This window comes from Callospermophilus lateralis, chromosome 11 (assembly GCF_048772815.1).
Source record: "Callospermophilus lateralis isolate mCalLat2 chromosome 11, mCalLat2.hap1, whole genome shotgun sequence".
In the NCBI taxonomy this organism is placed as follows: domain Eukaryota; kingdom Metazoa; phylum Chordata; class Mammalia; order Rodentia; family Sciuridae; genus Callospermophilus; species Callospermophilus lateralis.
The window spans coordinates 16,754,790-16,777,520 of record NC_135315.1 but is presented as its reverse complement, the minus strand read 5'-3'; the positions used below and the strand labels follow the sequence as shown (position 1 = coordinate 16,777,520).

General features: G+C 37.0%; 1 protein-coding gene and 1 non-coding gene across 5 annotated transcripts in view; both read right to left on the bottom strand.

Annotated features, from left to right (window-relative positions):
- Window positions 1-22,731, bottom strand: part of Kansl1 (KAT8 regulatory NSL complex subunit 1) — a 187,576-nt gene that overhangs the window by 9,837 nt on the left and 155,008 nt on the right. For all 4 annotated transcript variants that reach the window (XM_076870010.2, XM_076870013.2, XM_076870014.2 and 1 more), the window contains exon 8: window positions 8,395-8,566. In XM_076870010.2, the coding sequence (XP_076726125.1) occupies window positions 8,395-8,566 (172 nt within the window). The remainder of the gene's footprint in view (window positions 1-8,394; window positions 8,567-22,731) is intronic.
- LOC143411042 (U6 spliceosomal RNA) lies at window positions 386-492 on the bottom strand. The gene has a single exon (XR_013092770.1). It is a non-coding gene; the product is annotated as a U6 spliceosomal RNA (small nuclear RNA).

Sequence of the window (22,731 nt, the reverse complement as noted above, 5' to 3'; positions counted from 1 at the left end):
AGGGTGGGAGAGGGAGGACAGTGTTGCCAAGCACTATAGGGAGTACTATATTACCTTTCCTCCAAATAAGAAATACATAATACTGTCCTTTCTTTGTAGCCTCCTCACCTTCTCCCACCTCGGTTACCTAGGTTATTTTTTAGCTGAGCAGTTAAATGTTATATACCACAAATCAATTATCTTTTGAACTTAATTATAATCTTTAACTTTTTCTCACTAGGTATGTATTTTTTTTTTTTAGAGAGAGAGAGAGAATTTTTTTCAGTTATCGGTGGACACAACATCTTTGTTTGTACGTGGTGCTGAGAATCGAACCCGGGCCGCACGCATGCCAGGCGAGCGCGCTACCACTTGAGCCACATCCCCAGCCCCTAGGTATGTATTTTTAAGTACGAAATGCTTCAGGAAATTGTGTATCATCCTTGCCCAGGGGCCACACTAATATTCTCAGAATCATTCCAGTTTTAGTTTATGTGCTGCCGAAATGAGCACTCTTCACTATTATTTTTTTATCTTTTCATTCTTTAGATTTCCCCCTCCACCCTCAAGATGGGGGTGGGTCTTGCTACACTGCTCAGCTGGTCACAACCTCCTGGGCTCCAGTGATCTCTCAGCCTTCTGAGCAGCTGGGATTGTAGGTGTAAGCCACAGCACCCAGCTCTACATTAATTTCAATTTCCCAATAGGTCCTTCAGGAATTTCTGGACTTAAAATTACTTTCCTCTCCGACCTTTAAAGCTATTCTTCCACGGTATTCTACATCCAGTGTTATACATCAGAGAGAATCTGATTCTTATTTATTGTAGGTGGTCTGAGTTTTGTCTTTTAAGCTTTTGTGAAGAATGAAAACCAAACAACAAAACACCTAATGATACTCCAGTTCAATGTGGGGATAACAGTCATTTGTTCTGCCATGAATACTGAATTTCAAAATGTCAACATGTTATCTTTCTCTATTTATTTAGATTTTTCTTTTATTTTCTCTACAAAGTATTTGGTAGTTTTGGTGATCCCGTTAAAACTCTTTATGCCTTTGTGTTATTCCATAAAATTTTCCCTGTGTGTATCAGTAAAGAGATTTTTTTTTACTTAGTCCTTTTATTTGATTTGACCCATTATTCTTGAACGCTAGTGACAATATGCAACTTTAAGATTTCTTTTTCTGTGGTACTAGGGATAGAACTCCACGAAGATCTACCACTAAGCTACACGCCCAGACCTTTTTATTTTGAGATAGGATCTTGGAAAATTGCCTAGGCTAACCTGAAACTAGTGATCCTCTTGCCTCAGCCTCCTAAGTAGCAGGGATTATAGTTGCACATGTTCAGTTTAGATTTTCCTTGTTATGTTTTTGCAACATTCTGATATTCCACCACCATGGCTACATAGGTCTGAGTCTTTTTTTTAGGGTTCTGGAAAGTTTTCCAGGATCATTTTAATCTAAAGGCCAGAATATTTCTTTTTGGGCCTCTGTTCCCCTAGGAAATCAAGCAACGATCCATGAAATACTACAAAGTTCCAACCCTTGCAGAGCATGGAAGCACATGCCTGTGATCCCAGTGACTCAGGACACTGAAGCAAGAGGATCAAGTTTGAGACTAGCCTAGGCAACTCAGTGAGGCTCTAGGCTTGTAGCTTAGTGGTAGAGTGCTCCTGGGTTCAGCTCCCAACATAGCAATAATATATATAATAATAAATCTAACCCTACTAGAGTCCATACTAGTCACTGCTTCAGTGTGAAAGGGGTATGAGAAGGGAAATCCAACTCATTCCAAATTTACACAACTGCTCAGGTTCTATCTAATCTATGCTCTTTAAGTCTAGATAAAGAAACTGCTTTAAGCAGCTCCCACTACACAGAAGCTTATTCCTGCAGGCGGTTTGGGCTATATTTTCCCCTATATTATTTCTCTGGTTTTCTTGTCAGAAAAATTCCATCTTTCAAAATTCAATGAAAGTTCACTTACTCTACTTAGTAGTTTCTAAATGTTTATGGTGTTTTGGCCTCCAGAAAGGACAAAGGATGTGTTCAATTAGAACCAGGATAGGGAGTCAGGGAAGAGACGAATAAATTACCATCACTGAACCCATTCTTATGTGACAGGCATATTATGTGTGTATCACTAACCTTTTCAACAATTCCATGAAGTGAGCATCATTATGCTTATTTTGAAGACAGTAAACAAAATCAGGGTGAATTAATTCTGTCTAAGGTTACAAAGTAACACTGCCAGTCATGGTGGTGCATGCCTATAATCCCAAATGCTGAGGAGGCTGAGGTGGAAGGATCCAAATTTGAGGCCAGCCTCAGCAACTTAGTGAGACCCTGTCTCAAAAAGGACTAGGGACATGGCTCAGGTAGTTAAGTACTTAAGTGCCCCTGGGTTTAAGCCCCAATACCTTTAAAAAAGAAAGAAAGAAAGAAAGAAGACAATAACTGAGAACAGTGCAATCTTCTGAAAAAAAAAAAATTTCCAAAATCATTCTTTCTCATTCACATATAAAAACAAACTCACTATACCAATTCCTAAAAATAAATCAGTTGTACATTAAAAATGGGTGAGGAAAATAACACATTAGTCACGAATCAAATTTAGAAGTATCGATGGTAAAAGTCCTTTGCTCTAATTCAGACCAGGCTGAGAAAAGGGGTGTGTGGGAAATAAAGCATTGTTAAGAAGTACCCAGCGTAGGACAACAGTCTGAAAGCTGGGCTCCAGCCTGAATGCATAATGAAAGCTCAGGGAAGGAGAGGACACTTTCTGCATATGCCCAGATACCCCTTTGTCAGAAGATGAATACCTCCACTTGGCAAAAGGTGTGTATATATGTAACAGGACACCAAAAGCACAGTGATTTTGGTTTTTTTTCCCCAGTCACAACTCTCCCAAACCTGAACATGAAGCCAGTGAAAAAAGGGTACATAGGGAAATGAGAGGCCTGGTCATACTAAAAATAACAATGGACTAGATTTCAGATTCTTCTTAAAAAAAAAAAAAAAAAAAAAAAAAAAATTAAATCCAAATAGCTATTGTTAAAAATGTGAATCAGGCGTGGTGGTTCCTATAATCCCAGCAGCTGGGGAGGCTGAGGCAGGAACATCGGGAATTCAAAGCTAGCCTCAGCAAAAAAGCAAGGTACTAAGCTATTCAGTGAGACCCTGTCTCCAAATAAAATACAAAACAGGGCTAGGGATGTGGCTCAGTGGTTGAGTGCCCTTGACTGAGTTCAATCTCAGGAACCAAAAAAACAAAACAAAATAAAAAAACTGAAACAGGCTGGAGAAGGGAACTGAAAGGAATATGAAACGAAAAAAACACTTAACAGGGATCCACGCAGCTAGATGACATCCCACATTCTATACCTGCACTTGGGGTTAAAGTGTTATTAAGTGAAGAGGTTTCCTTATCAGATACATAATAGGAAAATAAAACTATTACTAATACCACCCTAAGTTACTATTTCCTCAAACAAAATCAAACCATGACTGCAGGTCTACCAGGTTCTGGTATTCTACAGTTCCACTCATTACTTTGAACCATTTTCTTAAACAAGTCTTATTTTGTAAGCTCACTTCATCCTCCTGCTGGGAAGTTGTAGTAGCCTCAGAGGTCCAGTTTGGCAAACAACTTCCTGGTCAGCAGATGATGCCCTTAATAACCCCTTTTTACAAACTTAAAAGTTAACATTGTTTCCCCCAAGGTTATACATCCTCTACATTTCTAAATAGGAATTAATTAATTACTAAGGAAGTTGATAAAGAAACAATACTTCTGCTTGAATACTAAGAGGCTATTACACTCTATTCCTCCAACTTCCACAGCCAGGGGACTATACTATCGATGTACACCCCAACCCCTTTTATCTGGAGACAAGTTCTCCCTAAATTGCCCAGGATGACCACAAACTTGCAATCCTCCTGTCAGCCTCCCACATGGCTGGGGTTACAGACTTGAGATACCATGTCTAAGCCACCCCATCCAATTAAATTTCTTACCTAGATGCCCTTAATGGCAATGAATGGAGCACTGAAGGTTGAGAGAGAGAACTCTAGGTCAGAATAGCAGCTGGCTGTGATACAGCAACCACACAAACTGATTAGGAAGCATTTGTAAAACTGCTTAAAATTTGTTACAGAGCCCTACAGAATATAGCTAAGTATCACATTTAAACAATTCCAAATGTGGAGGAAAAAATCCCAACAGATAGCCAATGAATGGAGCGATTAGAAATTCAATGGAACCATTTATATGGGAGGTTTATATGAATGTAACCATCATGGGAATTAAAGAATGAATCAAAACTAACCTTGTTAAGAAAAACAAAATTGGAAATTCTACCATTTTTAAACATCTCCTAGAGAAGAGGCTACAACAGAGCAGACCAGTAGTCAAGTCTAGTGCACAAGAATTGGAACCACAGCACTAGGATGAGTTGTTTTCAGTGTAGTTAAATGAAATACAGTGAAATACAGGGAATGCCAATATTTCAGGGGGTGCTTTCTGGATGTGTGTGTGTGGGGGGTACTGGGATCAAACCCAGGAGCACTTTATCACTGAGCCATAACCCTAGTGCTTTTTATTTTATTTTATTGTTGACAGGGTATCATGTTAAGTTGCTAAGGCTGGTTTTACACATGTGATCCTCCTACCTTGCTCTCCTAAGTTGCTGAGATTACATATGTGCACAACCCTGCCTTGTGGGTGTATTCAAATAAAATATAAATGAGTGGTACCCTCAGGAGTTGGGCGTCTCTATGGCTCTGGGAATCGTTCATTTACAAATAAACTGTGCTCTGAATATGGCATTTATTCACATCAAAGCAAAATTATCCTAATAGGAACAATGTTAAATAGGATAATTAGAATTATGTGAAATAACCTGGGGAGACCTAACTAACCCATAGACAAATATAGTTCATGTATCCTACTTAGGATGGTAAAATTTATAAATGTTTTTGTTTATACTTTCATAAATAGAACATGGCTGGCCAACTCTCTTGTCCAACCCCAGATTTATAGTTAGGAGGGGTGTGTGTGTGTGTGTGTGTGTGTGTGTGTGTGTGTGTGTTTTGTGAGTTTGATATAAGGAGATAGCAGATAGGGGAGGAATAACATACACACAAGCAGTATTTGGAGGCCAAGAAAATGATAAAGATCAGAGAAAGAGGTACTCTAAATATTTTCTTTCTTTACTGCTTGGAATGAAATGGTATGGTGAAGTATAAGGGAGGGCAGAAGGGCGGTAGTCATATAGGTATGACATAGTAAGCAGGGCAGAAAATATTAATAGGGAAGGAGTTCCTCCTAATAGCATGCTAAGTGATGAAATACATGAGAGATGTGAGGCAGGTGGCTCAGACATATTTGCTTGCGAGTTGGGGGAGACCAACAACAGTTATACATGGTAACACTACTGACAAAGGAATGATTACCATGCTTATTAGGGGATTTTCATTGAGTACAATTTTGGATTTTTTTTGTCTTCAAATTTGAGACCATACAACACTATAATTCAGAAAGTAGTTGGCATGGTGGACCATACCTATAATCCCAGGAACTTGGAAGGCTGAGGTAGGAGGATGTCAGCCTTAGCAACTTAGTGAAAGCCTGTCTCAAAATAAAAAGTGCTGGGGATATAGATCAGTATTAAAGTGCCCCTGGGTTCAATCCTGGTACCAAAATAAAAATAAATAAATAAATAAATAAATTCAAAGAATAACTCAAGAAAATGCTTTCCAGTTTTCCTGGAGGCTCTGTCTGGAATCAGAATCTTGAAATAGGCAGAAATCTGACTTTTCATAATAATTTCTCTGGGAAGGAACACAGAATATAGTGAGAGGAAGGACAGGCATTAGCTGACTCCCAGTTTCAATTCTACAGCCATTTAGTCTTGGATAAACCACCACATCTCACTAAGCATTCTTTGATCTATTAAATTACAGGAGTTTGGAAAGAGGCAAATGAGACAAATATGAGAAAAGTGCTTTTTAAACTATAAAATACTATACAAATAATAATGGAAGTGGTAATATCTATATTTAAAGGGACAAGTGAATGACTTTTGAATATGAAGTTCAAAGGAAAATGTTTAGGCATTTCCTACTCATTATGGTTCTTATCATCTTGCTATCCATGTGCTCCAAGTTTTCTGAATTTTCCTACTCTTACAAGTCATCATGTGGCAGCAGGAATATTATACCACTTCCTTTTAACAAAGAGGATTTTGGTAACAAAAGCCAAAACTCCTTGTAGCTACAGCATTTGGGAGCCAAGAAAGAATTCAGTCATTTGAAGAACACACACAGGAGATAACAGTTCTTTAATGATCAAATGACAATTACAAGGGGGATTCTTAAGGATGGGGGTTGGCAATGACTATTGCTGTAAACAGTCATTGGAACACTGTTCCAATAGTTATTGGAACACTACTTGGCCTCCCTTTTTTAACATCTTGTCCCTAACTGCTTTTGTGCTAAAAATTTCAGTTGAGCAGTTGTGACATAAACTGACACTGATTATACGGCCTGCACAGCCTAAGATATTTATCTACCACCTGCCCTTTTAAGCTTATAAACCACTTGTTTCCATGTTTTTTTCTCATATCACGTAAAGTTTATAAATCCTACAACCTTTTCTCATTCTTCAGACTCCTATTTCAGTTATTCTCCTTTCAGAAAGGTGCAATCTATTTGTGAAATGTTATGAAAGATGACATGAAAAACACAGATCTGAATCCTCGAGAAGATAAAGTACAATAAATAGCCATAATATGCGCCATTAGCATATAAATAAATATGGAGTTGGGGACGTAGCTCAGTGAATATAGCACTTGCCTAGCATGTGTAGGCCCTGGGTCAAATCCCCAGTACTGAAAAACAAAGAACACAAACAAAACAAGACCAAAATCAAAACAAAACAAAAAACAACCCCAACATGGTGATGATTAGAGAGCACATTATGTGAAAGTCAGTGAATCCATACCAGATTACAAAAGCACTATCCAGAGCAGTGGTTTCCAAATATTTTTGTTTGTATACTATTTAAAATGCAATTTTAAAAAAAGATCACTTCAGATAGTTTATAACAAAAGTTGTATATTCTAGAATACTACAAATGCTTTAAAACCACTTTATTAATACTTTGATAGAAAAAATCTTCCTGTTAAACCTGCCTTTAGTCCACCAAGACTTTGGTCAAAATCTGACTTATACAAACTTACTATAAATTGTAGTCTACACCAACTTGATTTTATTTTTTGTTTTTTATTTGAAGTCTCTGTGTGTGTGTGTGTTTGTGTGTGTGTGTATGTATACACACTGGGGATTGAACCTAGGAGTGTTCCACAGTAAGTTATATTCATTACCAGCTTCTTTTTTAAGTTTTACTTTGAGACAGAGTCTTCACTCAGCTGCCCAGACTGGCCTCGAACTTGTAGTTCTTCTGCATCAGCCTCTTGTGTTATTGGCATTATAGGTGTGTGCCACTATGACTGGCTTCATTCCTTTTCTTTTTAAATAAAAACTAGCCACTCCACCCAAACCCCTGCAGTGATACTGGGGCTTGCACACAGGGCCTTGCTCATGCTTAAACAAATGTCCTAGCACTGAACTATATCCCCACCCATCTTGTAAATTTAATTCCCAGGATTAAAATTATTATTATTATTATTATTTTTTTTTTTGGAAGGGAGAACCGGGGGTCAACCCAGGGCTTTGCAAATTTGAGGCACTCAGCTACATCCCATCCCGGGATTATTATTTAGGAGCTGTGAACTCTTAGAAATGTTCCCTTTATTTGTTGTCTTCTGTGTTTTAAGTTTTATACTCTCTGGAACAAGACCCATACCACACTGAGGCTCAACATGGCCAAGAGGAATGCATGTCTTTTAACATACTGGAGGGAGCTAGATGTGAAAAGGGAGGTGGGAAAGGAGAACTGATAGACACAGAAACTTATCAGAGGCAGGTAAATATCAGAAAAACAATACATGCCAACACTAAGGATCCATGCTGATGAACACACTGGAAAGATGTCATGTCTTCACATACACACCAATATGAATACACTCACAAGAAAAATGCTGCCCATTCATTTTATATCATGGTGCATACAAAGAACATATTTTTAAAGATAAACTAAGTTATAAAGAATCAGATTACTAGAGATAGGGGGCAACTGAACCCAGGCACCTCCCAGACACTCAACAGTGAATGGGAAAACTCCCTAGCAAGCTGCAATCTTTTCAGTGTCACATACTGGTTTGGCGCATCTATCGCACCCTTTCTGCAAAGTTTGAAGACCGATGGGAAGTGGTACATTTAGAGTGAGTACCTGAGCTGAAACCTTTGTTAAGTCTCATTCATTAGACTTTATATCCTGTGGTCTTTCTTACCATCTGGAAATGCTAGCACGGGGTGAACACAAGAGTCCAACTGGGAAAGGCGTTCCAACAGAGGGGCTTCGTAGTGGATTTCAGGAAGCATGGTGTTGACACTGCCTGAACCACACAGTGCACAGGAGGGATTCACATCACAGCCAGAGCGGATTGTGCTGTTCCGGTGAACCTGTGAAAAGCCAAACAAAATTCTGATAATTCAGCATCTGATAAAAAACCAAGATTCCCACTCATTATCCCAAAGATTCAGGAAACCTTGTTAGACAGCGATATGATACTGCCAAGAGAATGCTTGATTAGTTAAGTCACTTCCATGTCTCTGGAACACATTGACCTTCAAAGTGATTAAGGTAACTTTCTTTTCAATAAAATCCAATTATTTGGCACCCTAATTATTTGCCTAGATATCAAACTCATAATAGTTCAAAAGATACTGAAATTGTGCTGAAAACAGTTTACAATATCTGCATAGTTTCATCACCTGAAGTTCTGTGTGTTTGTGTTACTGGGGGCCCAAACCAGGGTGTTCTACTACTTAACTACATTCCCAGCCTTTTTAATTTTGAGACAGGGCCTTGCTAAGTTGTAAGGCTGGCCTCAAACTTGAAATCCTCCTGCCTTAGTCTCCTCAGTCGCTGGTATTACAGGTATGCATCGCCACATCTGGACCACCTGATGGTTTAACTGTCTACCAAGGCGAGTAGTAGGCTCCCGATTCTCAGGACTTGGATTTATTCTTTTTAGCAACTTCATCCACATGGAAGCCCTTAATTACCAACTACATTCTTTTTGTCTTTACACTTCTTCCTTAAAACTTTCAGGTAATCCCATACAAGGTGGCATATTTCTGGAGACAAGTAATTCATTAAATTCTCTTTAACCTAGCCTAAAACCTACTGTTAAAAGATTCATGCTTAAGTAATCAAAATAAATTTTGTATCCTGAGTGTTCTTGTTCATAGTCTTTGTATTAATTCTAAAAGGACAGAAATTATGTTCATTAAGCTTCCTTTGTATATGAGGGCAAAATAAACAATCTCTTCAGCAAAGTCTGGAATGAAATATGAATTAATTTAAGTCTTCAAAAGACTTAATTCTAGCTGGGTGCAGGATGCATGCCTATAGTTCCAGTGACTCTGGAGGCTGAGGCAGGAGGATCAAGTTCAAGGCCCTTCGCAACTCAATAGACCCTGCCTTAAAAAAAAATGGGGAGTGGGGGGCGCTGGGGTTGTGTTTCAGTGGTAGAGCACGTGTGAGGCATTGGGTTTGATCCTCAGCACCACATAAAAAATAAAACAAATAATTGTATTATGTCCATCTGTAACTAAAAATAAAAATTAAAAGAAGCCTGTAGATGTGGCGCAGTGATTCAATCCCCATTACCATGCCCCCCCTCCCCCACAACTTAATTCTGCTAAAAACAAAAATAAAAACAAAACAAAACAAAACAAAAGCCCAGTGCCTTTATCATCTTAGGCTTGGAGGAGAAAAGCTGAAGTCATGTTGATCCCTATACTGTAGTTATTATAAAGAATAAGTCTGGCATTTACCAAAGCATAACTCAAAATCATCTGGGTAATACCACTCCTAAAAGAAACAACCTGCCTAGGGAATGGCACTATGAGATGGGATCCCAGGAGCAAAGGCAATTACATAATAAAGACAAAAATGTAGCACAAATCTCTGTTGGCAAAAACATCTGCTGCAGCTGCATTCATTTCCAGCACACTCTCTGAAAGTGGCTTCCCTTTATGGACTTGTATAGGAGAAAGTAAATATTTAAGAACAATGGAATCTTTAACAACATTCTCCATCCAACTGCCTCCTTCTAGCAATCACACAGATCAGCAAAGAAGGTCTCTTGAAGGTTAGAATGGACAAAATGAAATGAAGATTCTAGTTAACCAGCAATTGTAGATGCCACTGAAAGGAAAGGACACTAAGTATGATATTTTTATGTAGACAATATTAATTTCTACAGTTTTTGGGAAAAATTGTCCTGTGCAACCCTATTTAACTGGTTTTCTGGAGAGTCAGAGAGAAGAATATGTTTGTAGGTATGAAAACCAGATCACATCATTGATCTGGGAGGATTTGGGAAGATCTTTAGGATCTAAAAATCATACCAAAACTATGAATATGAAAAAGATTAAGATAGAATCTAAAAAAAGAAAAAAACACTGAAAGAGTAATATGGGTTTTTTTCCCCCTCATAAACTGACCCATGACATCAATGAGCTCTCCATATGGGACAATAACATTATTTCAAGGCTAGGGCATATCCCATAAGTAAAAAGTGAACACATTTGGGTACGAAAAGAATATGGCAAGGGGCTGGGGTTGTGGCTCAGCGGTAGAGTGTTCGCCTCCCACGTGTGAGACCTTGGGTTCGATTCTCAGCACCACATAAAATAAATAAATAAATAAACAAAATAAAGATATTGCATCCATGTATAACTATAAAAAAATTTTTAAAAAGAATAGCAAAGTAAAACTAAGATTAAGGTAAAAATAGAAGTTAGAAAAAGAGAAAACACATGCTAGAAATGACAAATTAAAAAAGTTATTCAATACTTTGAGAACTTTGTTTCCATATTTACCCTCAGAAGCAGGTAAACAATCAATTTACTATATGAATAGCTGAAAGACTAGTTGTAAGGAGAAAGAAGGGGGAAAAAACCCACAAAATTTTAAAATTCTTCAAAAAAAGCACTAGTTATGTGTCAAACTGGCTATATATATTTATTACAAATGAAACAATCAACTGTAGTCATTTTTAAGTCTGTACAAGCTAACCTGGAGAAATATTCGCTATCAAAGCTAAAAATAAATAGTTTTGACATAGTACTGGCATAAAGAAATTAGAAAGGCTTCTATAGTCCTTTTAGAAAAGGATAACAAACCCCAAACCTGGCAAAATTTAAGAGTGTTTGCCTAGCATCACATAAAAAATAAATCAATAAACAAAGATACTGTGTGTTCCTCTACAACTGAAAAAAAAACAGTATTCAAAGACAAAGTTCCTGGATAGGTGCTGTGGCACATGCTATAATCCTAACTACTTAAGAGGCTAAAAGGCAGGAAGCTCCCAAGTTCAAGGCCAGCCTGGCAAACTGGTGAGAACCTATCTCAAAAAAATAAAAAATAAAGTCCAGGTTCTTGCGGAGGGCACTAAACTATCTTTCACCTCTACCACCTCTTCAACTTCATTTCCTGATACTCACCTAGCCCACTCTACCAGTTACTCTGGTTCCTTGCTACCTTTCTCCAGTATGGCAGACAAACTTCCAGATCATTTGCACTTGGCTTTTTTGCCTCATTCATTCCATGGTCATTCTCTTACCTCAGTTCTTTTTATTCAAATAGTCACTTTCTTAAAGTGAACACTTATTTTAAATAATATGTATTTCTAAAATATGTAAGTGAAAAACTAAAATTAAGGTAAAAATAGAAAACACATACTAGAAATGACAAATTTAAAAACTTATTCAATACTTTGAGAACTTTGTTTCCATATTCACCCTCTGGGCAATTTATTGAGACTCTGTCTCAAAATTTAAAAATAAAGTAAAAAAGGGGGTTCATGTGATGAATTGGGGATGTAACTCAGTGGGTTCATCCACCCAGCTCCTCAAAAGAAAGCACAATAAAGCTTAAAGATACTAATATTCTGAAGATGAATCTAAAACATTGAACTAGGTTTGAGGGGGAAAGCAGCAGTAAAAAGACTAGGGCTGGGGTTGTGGCTCAGTGGTAGAGCTTGCCTAGCATGCATGAGGCATTGGGTTTGATCCCCAGTACTACATTAAAAACAAACAAACAAAAAAACCTAAATAAAGGTATTGTGTCCATCTACAACAAAAAATATTTTTTAAAAATATCAAATTTGCTGAAAAGGAAATTAGGAAAACAATTCCATTCACAATAATCTTTCTTTCTTTTTTTTAACAAAGTACATCTTTTTATTTATTTGTTTATTGTATATGGTGCCAGGAACCCAGTGCTCATGCATGCTAGGTAAATGCTCTACCACTGAGCCACAGTCCTGGTCCACAATAATCTCTTAAAAAAAGAAAAACTCTAACCAAGGAGGTGCAAAACCTCTATGATAAAAATTATAAAGCACTGAAGAAAAAAATGGAAGTCACTAGAATACAGAAGAACTTCCCATGTTCATGGATAGGCAGAGTTAATATTGTTAAAATGGCCATATTACCAAAAGGATTTCAAGTCAATCCCCACTGAAATACTGATAACATTCTTCACGGAATTAGAAAAAAAACAGTCCTAAAATTCAAAATTTATTTGGAAGAATGGAAGACCCATTATCACCAAAGCAGTTCTAAGCCAAAAAAAAAAAAGCAATGGAGGAGGCATCACAATATTCCACTTTAAATACCGCTACAGAGCTACAGTAATGAAAACTGCATGGTGTTGGCATAAGACACACACAAAAGAATAAAACAGAAGACAGAGAGACAAACCCACAGGCATAGTCATCTGATTCTTGACAAAGGTGCCACAAACACCCACTGGAGAAAAGATAGCTTTTTAAACAAATGGTGCTGGGAAAACTGGAAAGCCATATAAGATGAATGAAACTAGATCCTATCTCTCATCTTGCACAAAAGTCAACTTTGCAACTGTTACAAGAAAGTGCAGGACCAACACTCCTCTTCTTCTGACAGATGATTAATATCCAGAATACATAAAGAACTAAAAACAAAAACAACAACAACAACAACAAAAAAAACACTGAACAACCTAAACAATAAATTGGCAAATGAAATTAACAGATATTTCTCAAAAGAAAAAAAAAATACAAACAGCAAGCATATCAAAACTACACTGAGGCTTCATCTGACTCCAGTTAGAATGGCAGTCACCACAAATACAAACAATAATCCAGGAGTGTGGTGCATACCTGTAATCCCAGCAAACTGGAAGCCAGCCTCAGCAAATAAGCAAAACAGAAACAAAAACCCCCACAATAAATAATAAATGCTGATGGCCAGGCCAGGCACGGTGGCACACGCCTGTAATCCAATCGGTGGAGGAGAATGACACAGGAGGACCAAGAGTTCAAAGCTACCCTCAGCAAAGGTGAGGTGCTAAGCAACAGAATAGGGCTGGGGAAAATAGGCCCCTGAATTCAATCCCTGGTACCAATAAATAAATGCTGGGAAGAATAATAATAATAAATAGAAAATGAGGTTGGAAAAGGAATACTTTTACTGTTAGTGGCATTATAAATTAGTACAACCACTTTGGAAATCAGTTTGGAGGTTCCTCAGACTACGAATGGAACCATCATATGACCCAGCTGTATCATTCATTAGTATTTCTCCTAAAGAATTAAAGTCAGCATACTATAGCAATATATCAATAAGTACATTTATAGCAGTATCATTCACAATAGCCAAGTTATGGAACCAATCTATGTGTTCAACAGTACAGGAATGAATAAAGAAATTGTGGTATATATACACAACAGAGTTTTATTTTGCCATAAAAGAATAAAATTATGTCATTTGCAAGAATATGGATGAAGTGGAAAACATCATGCTAAATGAAATATGCCAAACTCAGAAAGTCAATGGTCATATGAAAAAGGGGATAATGAAAGGGGAGAGGGAATCTCATGAAAATAGAGGAAGATCAGTAGAAGAAAGATGGGGGAGGGAGGTAGAGAAGAAAAGGGGAGGTACAGAAAACTGAAATCAACAAGATTATACTATTGTGTGCATACATGAATATATAAAAACAAATCTCACTACTGTATGTAGTTATAATGTACCAATAGGAAAAAAAAAGATTCATAATAAAACAAAAACAAAACCTGGAAGAATAAATGTAAAGTAATTGGTAATTAATATAATCTGTTTGTAGCCTGATGTGGTGGTGCACATCTATCATTTTAGTGATTTGGGAGGCTGAGGTGGGAGGATCACAAGTTCAAGGACAGCTTCCATAATTCAATGAGACCTTGCTTCAAAATAAAAAATAAAAAGGGCTGGGGATGTGGCTTATTGGTAGATTCAATCCTTAGTACCAATAAGTAACTAAACAAAAATAAAATAACATTAGAAATCTGCTCTTAGAAGATAACTATGCAGCTTAAAGGTAAAGCACTTGTCTTTCATGCATGAGACCTAGGTTTGAGCCCCCAGGATTGGGGAGAAAAAAAAAGAAAATAATCTGCTCAAGAATTAAACTGGGCTAAGGTTGTGGCTCAGTGGTAGAGTGCTTGGCTTCACATGTGTGAGGCACCTGGTTTGATCCTCAGCTCCACATACAAAAGAAACAAATAAATAAAGGTATTGTGTCCATGTACAACTAAAAAAATACTTAAAAAAAAATTAAACAGCCTAAAGCATATAAGGTGATTTTTCAATAAATGGATCAGATAAACTAGGGGCTCATCACTTAGGGGGGAAAAGTTGGATTCTTGCTTCACACAAAAGTAAATTCCATATAAAACAACACCATGTTTGAACCTTAAAAAAAATTGTGGAGCAATATGTAGTGGTAAAAATGAAGGCTATTCTGTCTAACTGCCTGGGTTTTGAACCTTGACTGCTACTTAACTGTGTGACCTTGGGTAAGTTACTAGGCTTCATTACATCAATGTAACACATAGGACTTTCTGCTTCTAGCCATGATGAAGTAACAGTGACCAAATGTACCTTTTAGTTATAAGCTAGAAAACTGGACCACAGACAATGTTAAGACTGAAAAACAAATGGGTGCCTTCCATAACAATTCTGACTTTCACCTTAGAAGCACATTCTAGAAATGCAGAGTAGGGAAAGGGATTCCAAGAAGAAAATGAGAGTTTCATGAATTGAGGAAACAAATTCCCAGAAGCTAGGGTAACTGGAGACTGCAAGGCAGCAGTCAAGAAGTTATACAGAAAAAAAGATCCAGAACTCTCTGTAAGATCCCCTTCAGTGTTGTGAACACTAGAAGCACATGTACAGGCCAGGCAAAAAGCAGTTGGAGAGCTTTGAGCTTAATGGTTTCCAGAGTGAATACTGGCTACCAGGACTTTCAACGTTGAAAGTAGTATGGCGTATTCAAGAAAGATCCTTGTTAGGTATGGAACTAAACTACTCAACAGGTTACTCCTCACCTGCCCCAACTAAGGACAAATCATTCTTGTGCCAAAAAAGCCCCTTTAAAGGAAGATATCATAAACTACAATCAGTTCAAATCGAACACCCAGCACTCAATAAAAGTTGCTAGATACACTGGGGCTGTTCAGTGGCAGAACACTTGCCATGCATCTGCAAAGTCCTAGGTTCAATCCCCCGCATGGGGGCCAGGAGGTTACTAGATATGTCAAGAAGTAAATACTACTACAGGGATCAAGAAAAATGAAGGTCACAAGAAACTAATGGATAAATAAGCCATGTTCTCAGCAAATACATTATAAGAAAAAAGTGTACGATGGATAGCTTGAAGCAAAAACTCTAATAACTAGAAAGGCCACTCTCACTGAGCAGAACTACCGAAGTACCAAATACTCAGCATTTTCCCAGAATTAACCAGGAAGAAGCAACTAGAAAATGCCAGTTCACTTCTATAGTTCTTTGTCCCTAGAATTCTGGCTACTAAATGTTGTCATTGAGTTAGTATTAGCATTTCTTTGAAATCTTGAGTTCTGACTTTTTGTTTGTTTTCATTATTTATTTATTTTTAAATCTGGCCCTTCTAGAGGGTCACTTTTTGGAAACAGAGAACTGAGCAGAGCTTCTGGTGCTTTCAAAAGGCTGAAGGAACACTGTATGTTTAAATGCCAAATTTCCAGTGAAAAGAGAGGACAGGAAACTAAGCATGACAATACCAGGCACTCATCTTTACAAGGCAAACTGTGAAGCTATGAAAGGTAGGAAGCTAAGAAGCTAAGGAGAAATCTGTCTCTGAAAACAGGGCTTTAGCAGTCTCATTTGACTGACAGAGCTCCTAGAGAAGTCAAACCCAGGGCCTCATGCATGCTGGGAAGTGCTCTAACACTGAGCTACACCCTTAGATTGGCAGTTTCACTTTAAAAAGGAGACCAAAACTAGAGTTCAGAATACATTGGTCAACATAATGGGCTCAGCTGGCTGAAAGTGGGCATGGGAAATAATTTTATACTCCAAGAATGAGCCAGAGGTAGAGCTTTATCAAAACTAATCTGGTCACAACACAGCTCAGTCCCCAGATGGACTAAGGTTTTCAGCCCCATTATATATGCCTAGCAGGTAAACAAGGTGAAGACTCTGAATAAAAACACCATTGCTTGTAAAATCTTTTAAATTTACAATATCTAACAGTACTGAAAACAAAACAGACAACAGAAACAGAGCCCCAGTAACCCAGATTTTGGAGTTGGCATAGAAGGGATTTTTAAAATGTTTGAATAAACAAATACTTAATAAGTTCAAGGAAATACAGAGAAAATAATATATACATAAAAACATACATATATGCCAGAATCAAACAGAAACTTCAGAATGTGACGCAGACACAACAAAAGAGTTGTGACAAGAGAACTGGTAGTCTGGTTAATACAAAAATTAATTAAGAAATGTTAAGAAAAATAGAAAACACCTAACAATGTATCACAGGGTACTGTGATAATGTCCAATGCACTTGTAATCAGTGTCTTAGGAGGAGGAGAGAGAATGAAGCAAAGGCAATATATGAAGAGATAATGTCTAGTTCGTGTGAAAACTCATTGAAAATTTTACCAAGCCACAAATTTAAAAAGCTCTGCAAAACTCAAGCAGCAAGAAAACACAAAACCACATCTAAGCATATCATAAAAATGTTTAAATTACAAAGAGAGAGAGAGAGAGAGGGTGGGGGGGAGGAGAAACCTATAAAACCCAATTTAAAAGACATATACTGGAATCTGAATCTTGAGTCAAAGAACATTAAAATCATTTATTAACTTGGCACCTGATATCATGTCTTAAAAAATGTAAAATAAAACAAAATAGGGGTTGAGGATAAAGCTCAGTGGTAAAGTACCACTGGGTTCAATGATCAGTAATGAGAGGGAAAAGAAAAATAAATTCATTTATGAGAGAATCCTAGAAATCTGAATAGACTATTCTTTTATAATGTCAAAAACAGAGATGTTATTACCTGCTTTAATCTTTTTTTTTTTTTTTTAATATTTATTCTTTAGGTGTAGATGGACACAACACAATGTCTTTATTTTTATGTGGTGCTAAGGATCAAACCCGGGTCCCGCCCGTGCTAGGCAAGTGCTCTACCACTGAGCCACAATCCCAGCCCCATGCTTTAATCTAAAAATAGCCTAAACTGGCAGTATACAAGAATTAACAATAATATTAGACTCTTTTACTTTGGTAAATAGTTTTTAGAAGTAGAGCCCCAAGAAAGTACTTCAAAATAATAATGGAATGTGTCAGGAAAGATTTCAAAACCTGTGTCAAATGTTCACAGCCTACCATATATAGAAAAGTTAAAAATCAGGGGCTGGGATTGTGGCTCAGCAGTAGAGAGCTCGTCTAGCACGTGCAAGGCCCTGGGTTCGATCCCCAGCAACACATATAAATAAATAAATAAATAAAATAAAGGTTTTGTGTCCAACTACTTCTAAAAAATAAATATTAAAAATCAAATGTAATGGTTAAATCATACCGTAACTTTACATGTTTCATTTAAAATGCCAAATATTACTGATGTTAAAAATATGCATACGCTCCTGGCATCATGGTGCATGTCTATAATCCCAGAGTCTGGGGAGGAGGATCAAGAGTTCAAAGCTGGCCTCAGCAAAGGCAAGGTGCTAAGCAACTCAATGAGACCCTGTCTATAAATAAAATATAAAACAGGACTGACTGTCTCAGTGGTTGAGTTCCCGGTAATTGCACCCCCCCCACCACAAAGTATATACAATTAAAATAAATATGCACAGAAAAGAAAGCAATATATATATAAATACTTTAAATACTGAAAGAAAATGTACAATCATGTAACCATTAGTTTATTTTCTTGAAAACTAGACTATATCTAAAAATAGTAAGTTAATATTGGAAATACCAAAGTTTCTATATTTTATATTTATTCTAGTATAATTCTGAATACCTACTATTCCTAGATATAATTTCAGGATGAGATTTTAAGATAGAAAATACTGGAAAGAGTTATCTTGAAACTTTCATTTCAGTGTTGCTAAATGCACAAACATAATGTAAAATTATAGAATAGAAAGCAGTTTTTCTAAAATATTTCTCTAGAATCCTAATAATTCATGAATATGATTACTCAGTATTTTACAAGATTCCCTGGTCAAAGTTCGGGGGAAGAAAAGACTTGTAAGTCTTTTAAACATGTTCTATAAAACACAAGCAGTGACTATGGCATGAAGAGCTTTCCAAACTGATTTACCCATCATATTACAGTGGTAACACATATCTTAGACGTACCTTTATGTTCATCATTACTTTGAAACTTTGACAGTATTATACCTGCTGCTTAACTGACTGATCATATGGAGGACTGAACTCAGGGGCACTTTACCTCAGCCTTTTTAAAATTTTCAGACAGGTTCTTACTAAGTTGCCAAAGCAGATCTCAAACTTGTAACTCTCCTGCCACTTATAACAGATGTTTGCCACTGCACCCAGCTAAATCTTATTTAAATCATCAATAAGGAAGTGCACATTACTATGCCACAATATTTATATTTTTTAAATAACCATTTCAACATATTTGGTTTCCCTTCAATAATTCAATATATTTTACTTCATGCATTTTTAAACAAAATGTGTTATGAGGGGCTCAGTGACACAGCACTTGCCTAACATGTCTGAGGCACTGGGTTTGATCCTCAGCACCACACAAAAATAAATAAATAAAGGTATTGTGTTGTCCACCCACAACTAAAAAAAGAAAGAAAATGCTTTAAAAATGTGTTATGAGGAGTCCATATGCTTCACCATATTGCCAAAGTTTCTATTAACCAAAAAGGATGCTGGGTATGGTGGGGCATCCCAGCTACTCAGGAAGCTGAGCAGGAGGACTGCCAAATTCAAGGTTAGCCCAGTCTCAAAGTTTAAAAAAAGAAGGGGGTGCAGGTCAGTGGCAAAGGTCTCACTAGCATGTGTAAGGAGGCCACAGGTTTAGTTCCTAGCACTGCAACCAGCTCTACTCAAGGAAATAGGAGGTCGATATCAGGGCAGTACCAAGAGAATTTTGATTTATCAGTCAGAAAACTGACTAGGAAACTTGAGACCTTAGTGAAAAAGTCACATGAAAGAAACTAAAAGCAAAGTCCTGACCCATGTTCAGCTAAAAGTTTCCAAGTTCACATTACCAGCTTATGTCCAGAAACCTCATTGCTAATGACATCTGAATTCATCTAGATTCCAGTGGTCTTTTTAGAAGATAAGGAGAAACTATATTGGAGAGATACTTCCACAGCTCATGTATTACAAGAGTCTTAAGGAAAACATGACTCCCCTGACCCATGAGTTCACTGAAGACTATTAAAATTGTCCAATGAGGCAAACAAATTGTTTCTAAAAGTTACCACACACAAATCAGGAAAGAAAAGCGCAGACTAAAGTAAACTCAACTGACAGTTTGAACAGCAAACTAAAGAGAATAAGAGCGGCTAAATCAAGCTAAGAGATGTTCCAGACTAGCAAGAGGCTGGTTTCTATAATACCAGTGACTAGGGAGGCTGAGGAAGGAGGATCAAGTTCAAGGACAGCCTCAAAAACTTAGCAAGATTCCATCTCAAAAAGACTAGGGATGTGGTTCAGTGATAAAAGAGTTTCTGGATTTAATACCCAGTACCCTTGCGGGTACCCATGCCTATAATCCCAGCTGCTTGGGAAGCTGTAAGGAACCTAGTGAGACCTAGTCTCAAAAAATAAAAAGGGTTGGGGATGTTGCTCTCAGTGGTTAAGAGTTCAATCCCTGGCATACACACACAAAATTAAACAAAACAAAAAGCATTTCATACCAAAAAACCCCACAAACGACCCCCCCACCAAAGAAAGAAAGAAAGAAGCATAAAAGAAACATTTTAAAGAAATACTCAAATTTTTAAAAATTCGTTTATTTTTCTAGTTTTAGATGAACACAATATCTTTATTTATTTATGTAGTGCTGAGGATTGAACCCAGTGCTTCATACTTACGAGGCAGGCACTCTACCACTGAGCTACAGTCCCAGCCCCAATACTCAAAATTAAAAAAAAAAAAATTTTAGTTGTAGATAAACACAACATCTTTATTTATTTATTTTATGTAGTAATGAGGATCAGACCCAGTGCCTCACACATGCTAGGCAAATGCTCTACCACTGAGCCACAACCCTAGTCCTCAAATATTTTTTAAATTCAAGACAAACAAATCCTCACAATGAGGATACACAGCATCCTAAATGAATGAACTCACAGTTGTAAATACATTCCTTGAAATTCCAAAACATAAAAATAAAATTCAACTAACCTAATAGCAGAAAAGGAATAAAACAAAGGCAAAAAAAGAGCAAGGCTTATATAAAAAATGATGGCAGAAATGATTCTGTTATTTTTAGTTTTTAAGCCATCAAAACAAGACTACTTCACACATCAAAGGCTTTGGAATGCTACCCAAAACAACACTCAAAAGAAATCGAAAAAGTAAATGATTTATTATTATGTAAGAAAAAAAACCCCCAAAATAAACAAAGTAAGCCCTTAATAACACAAGAAGGCAGGAGGAAATTAACAGCCAAGAAGTTGATCTTTGAAAGAACAAATCAAATAGAAAAACTGCTGATAGGATTAATGAAGAAAAAAAAAATTAAGACTAAGGAATTCTACAGAAGTCAGCTTTAAAACACAGAGCAATCTCTTTATACTCTAATGCAAAACTACAAAATTCTAAAATAATGCCAGAACACTGCCACACAATTTGTGTGAAGACACTACTTTTAAAAAATTTGAAGAAAATCCAAAAGTTTCAAGGGTATGCTACTAATAAACTGTGCATTATTTCTTCTACTGGCTATTCGTATAAAGAAGAAGTCTTTTCAACAATTTATTTACTCACACTGTTGTCTGACTATATACAAGTTTTCAGTGGTCCGAGGTAAAGCTGGGAACGACAATTTATTAATGAATTACTAATAAAACGACATTTTTCTCTTTTCCCTTTTTGGAGGTGGAGGATACTGGAGATTGAACCAGGGGCACTTTACCACTGAGTTACATTCCCAGCCCTCCATATTTTTTTTGAAATAGGGTCTTACCAAGTTGCTGAGGCTGTCCTTGAACTCAAAATCTTCCTGCCTCAGAATCCTGAGTGACTAGGATTACAGTCATGTGCTGCTACACTTGGCTTCCCTTTCCTTCTTGAAATACTATAATTTATTAGATAACTTTACTTGAAAAATATAAAGTAACACTCACTATGTGGGGGTTATTTTTAAAATTTTACTATTTCGTCATCTCAACTAATGTTTAGATTAAGTTACAAGCACCTATCTCAGAAACAGTAGGCCAGGAAATTTTCATTTGGTTTACTTACTAACATCTACCATCCTAGACCCCTAAATTGATGAAACACAATAAATAGTAATAACAGACACAACCTATAATCATGTCCTAACATTACAATGAAACTATGCAACAGGAAAAGTAACCCATAAAATCCATGGGCTTTACTCCTTCCAACACAGGACAGCAACATTTCCCCATTCTCAAAGACCTGTGTCCTCCCAATTGATATTACTTACTATGTCCTAACCAGACAGCCTTTAAAATCTATTCCATCTTCAGAGTTTTACAGTCCTCAGGCTATTATTTCCTTCAGGATTACTATTGTTAGTCTCTCTTTCTGCCTCTAGTCTCAGTTATACCAATCCATTCCCAACATAAACTATCTCCAGATTTACCTTTCAAAAAAAATAGGTTATGGGGCCTGTGACTGTAGCTCCGTGGTGGAGCACTTGCCTAGCATGTGTGAAGCATTGGGTTTGATCCTCAGCACCATGTAAAAATAAATAACGGTACTGAGTCCATAATATAACTTTTTTTTTTAAAGTAGATATTTTCTCAAGTCATATTCCATTTATCCTTTTTTTTTTTTTTTTAGAATTTTAATATTTATTTTTTAGTATTCGGCGGACACAACATCTCTGTTTGTATGTGGTGCTGAGGATCGAACCCGGGCCGCACGCGTGGCAGGTGAGCGCGCTACTGCTTGAGCCACATCCCCAGCCCATAATATAACTTAAATATAAAAAAATAGGTTATGATAGTTACCTAACAAACTCTTAAAACTAGAGGCTAAATAAAACTCAAATCAGTAGTTCAGGTGCT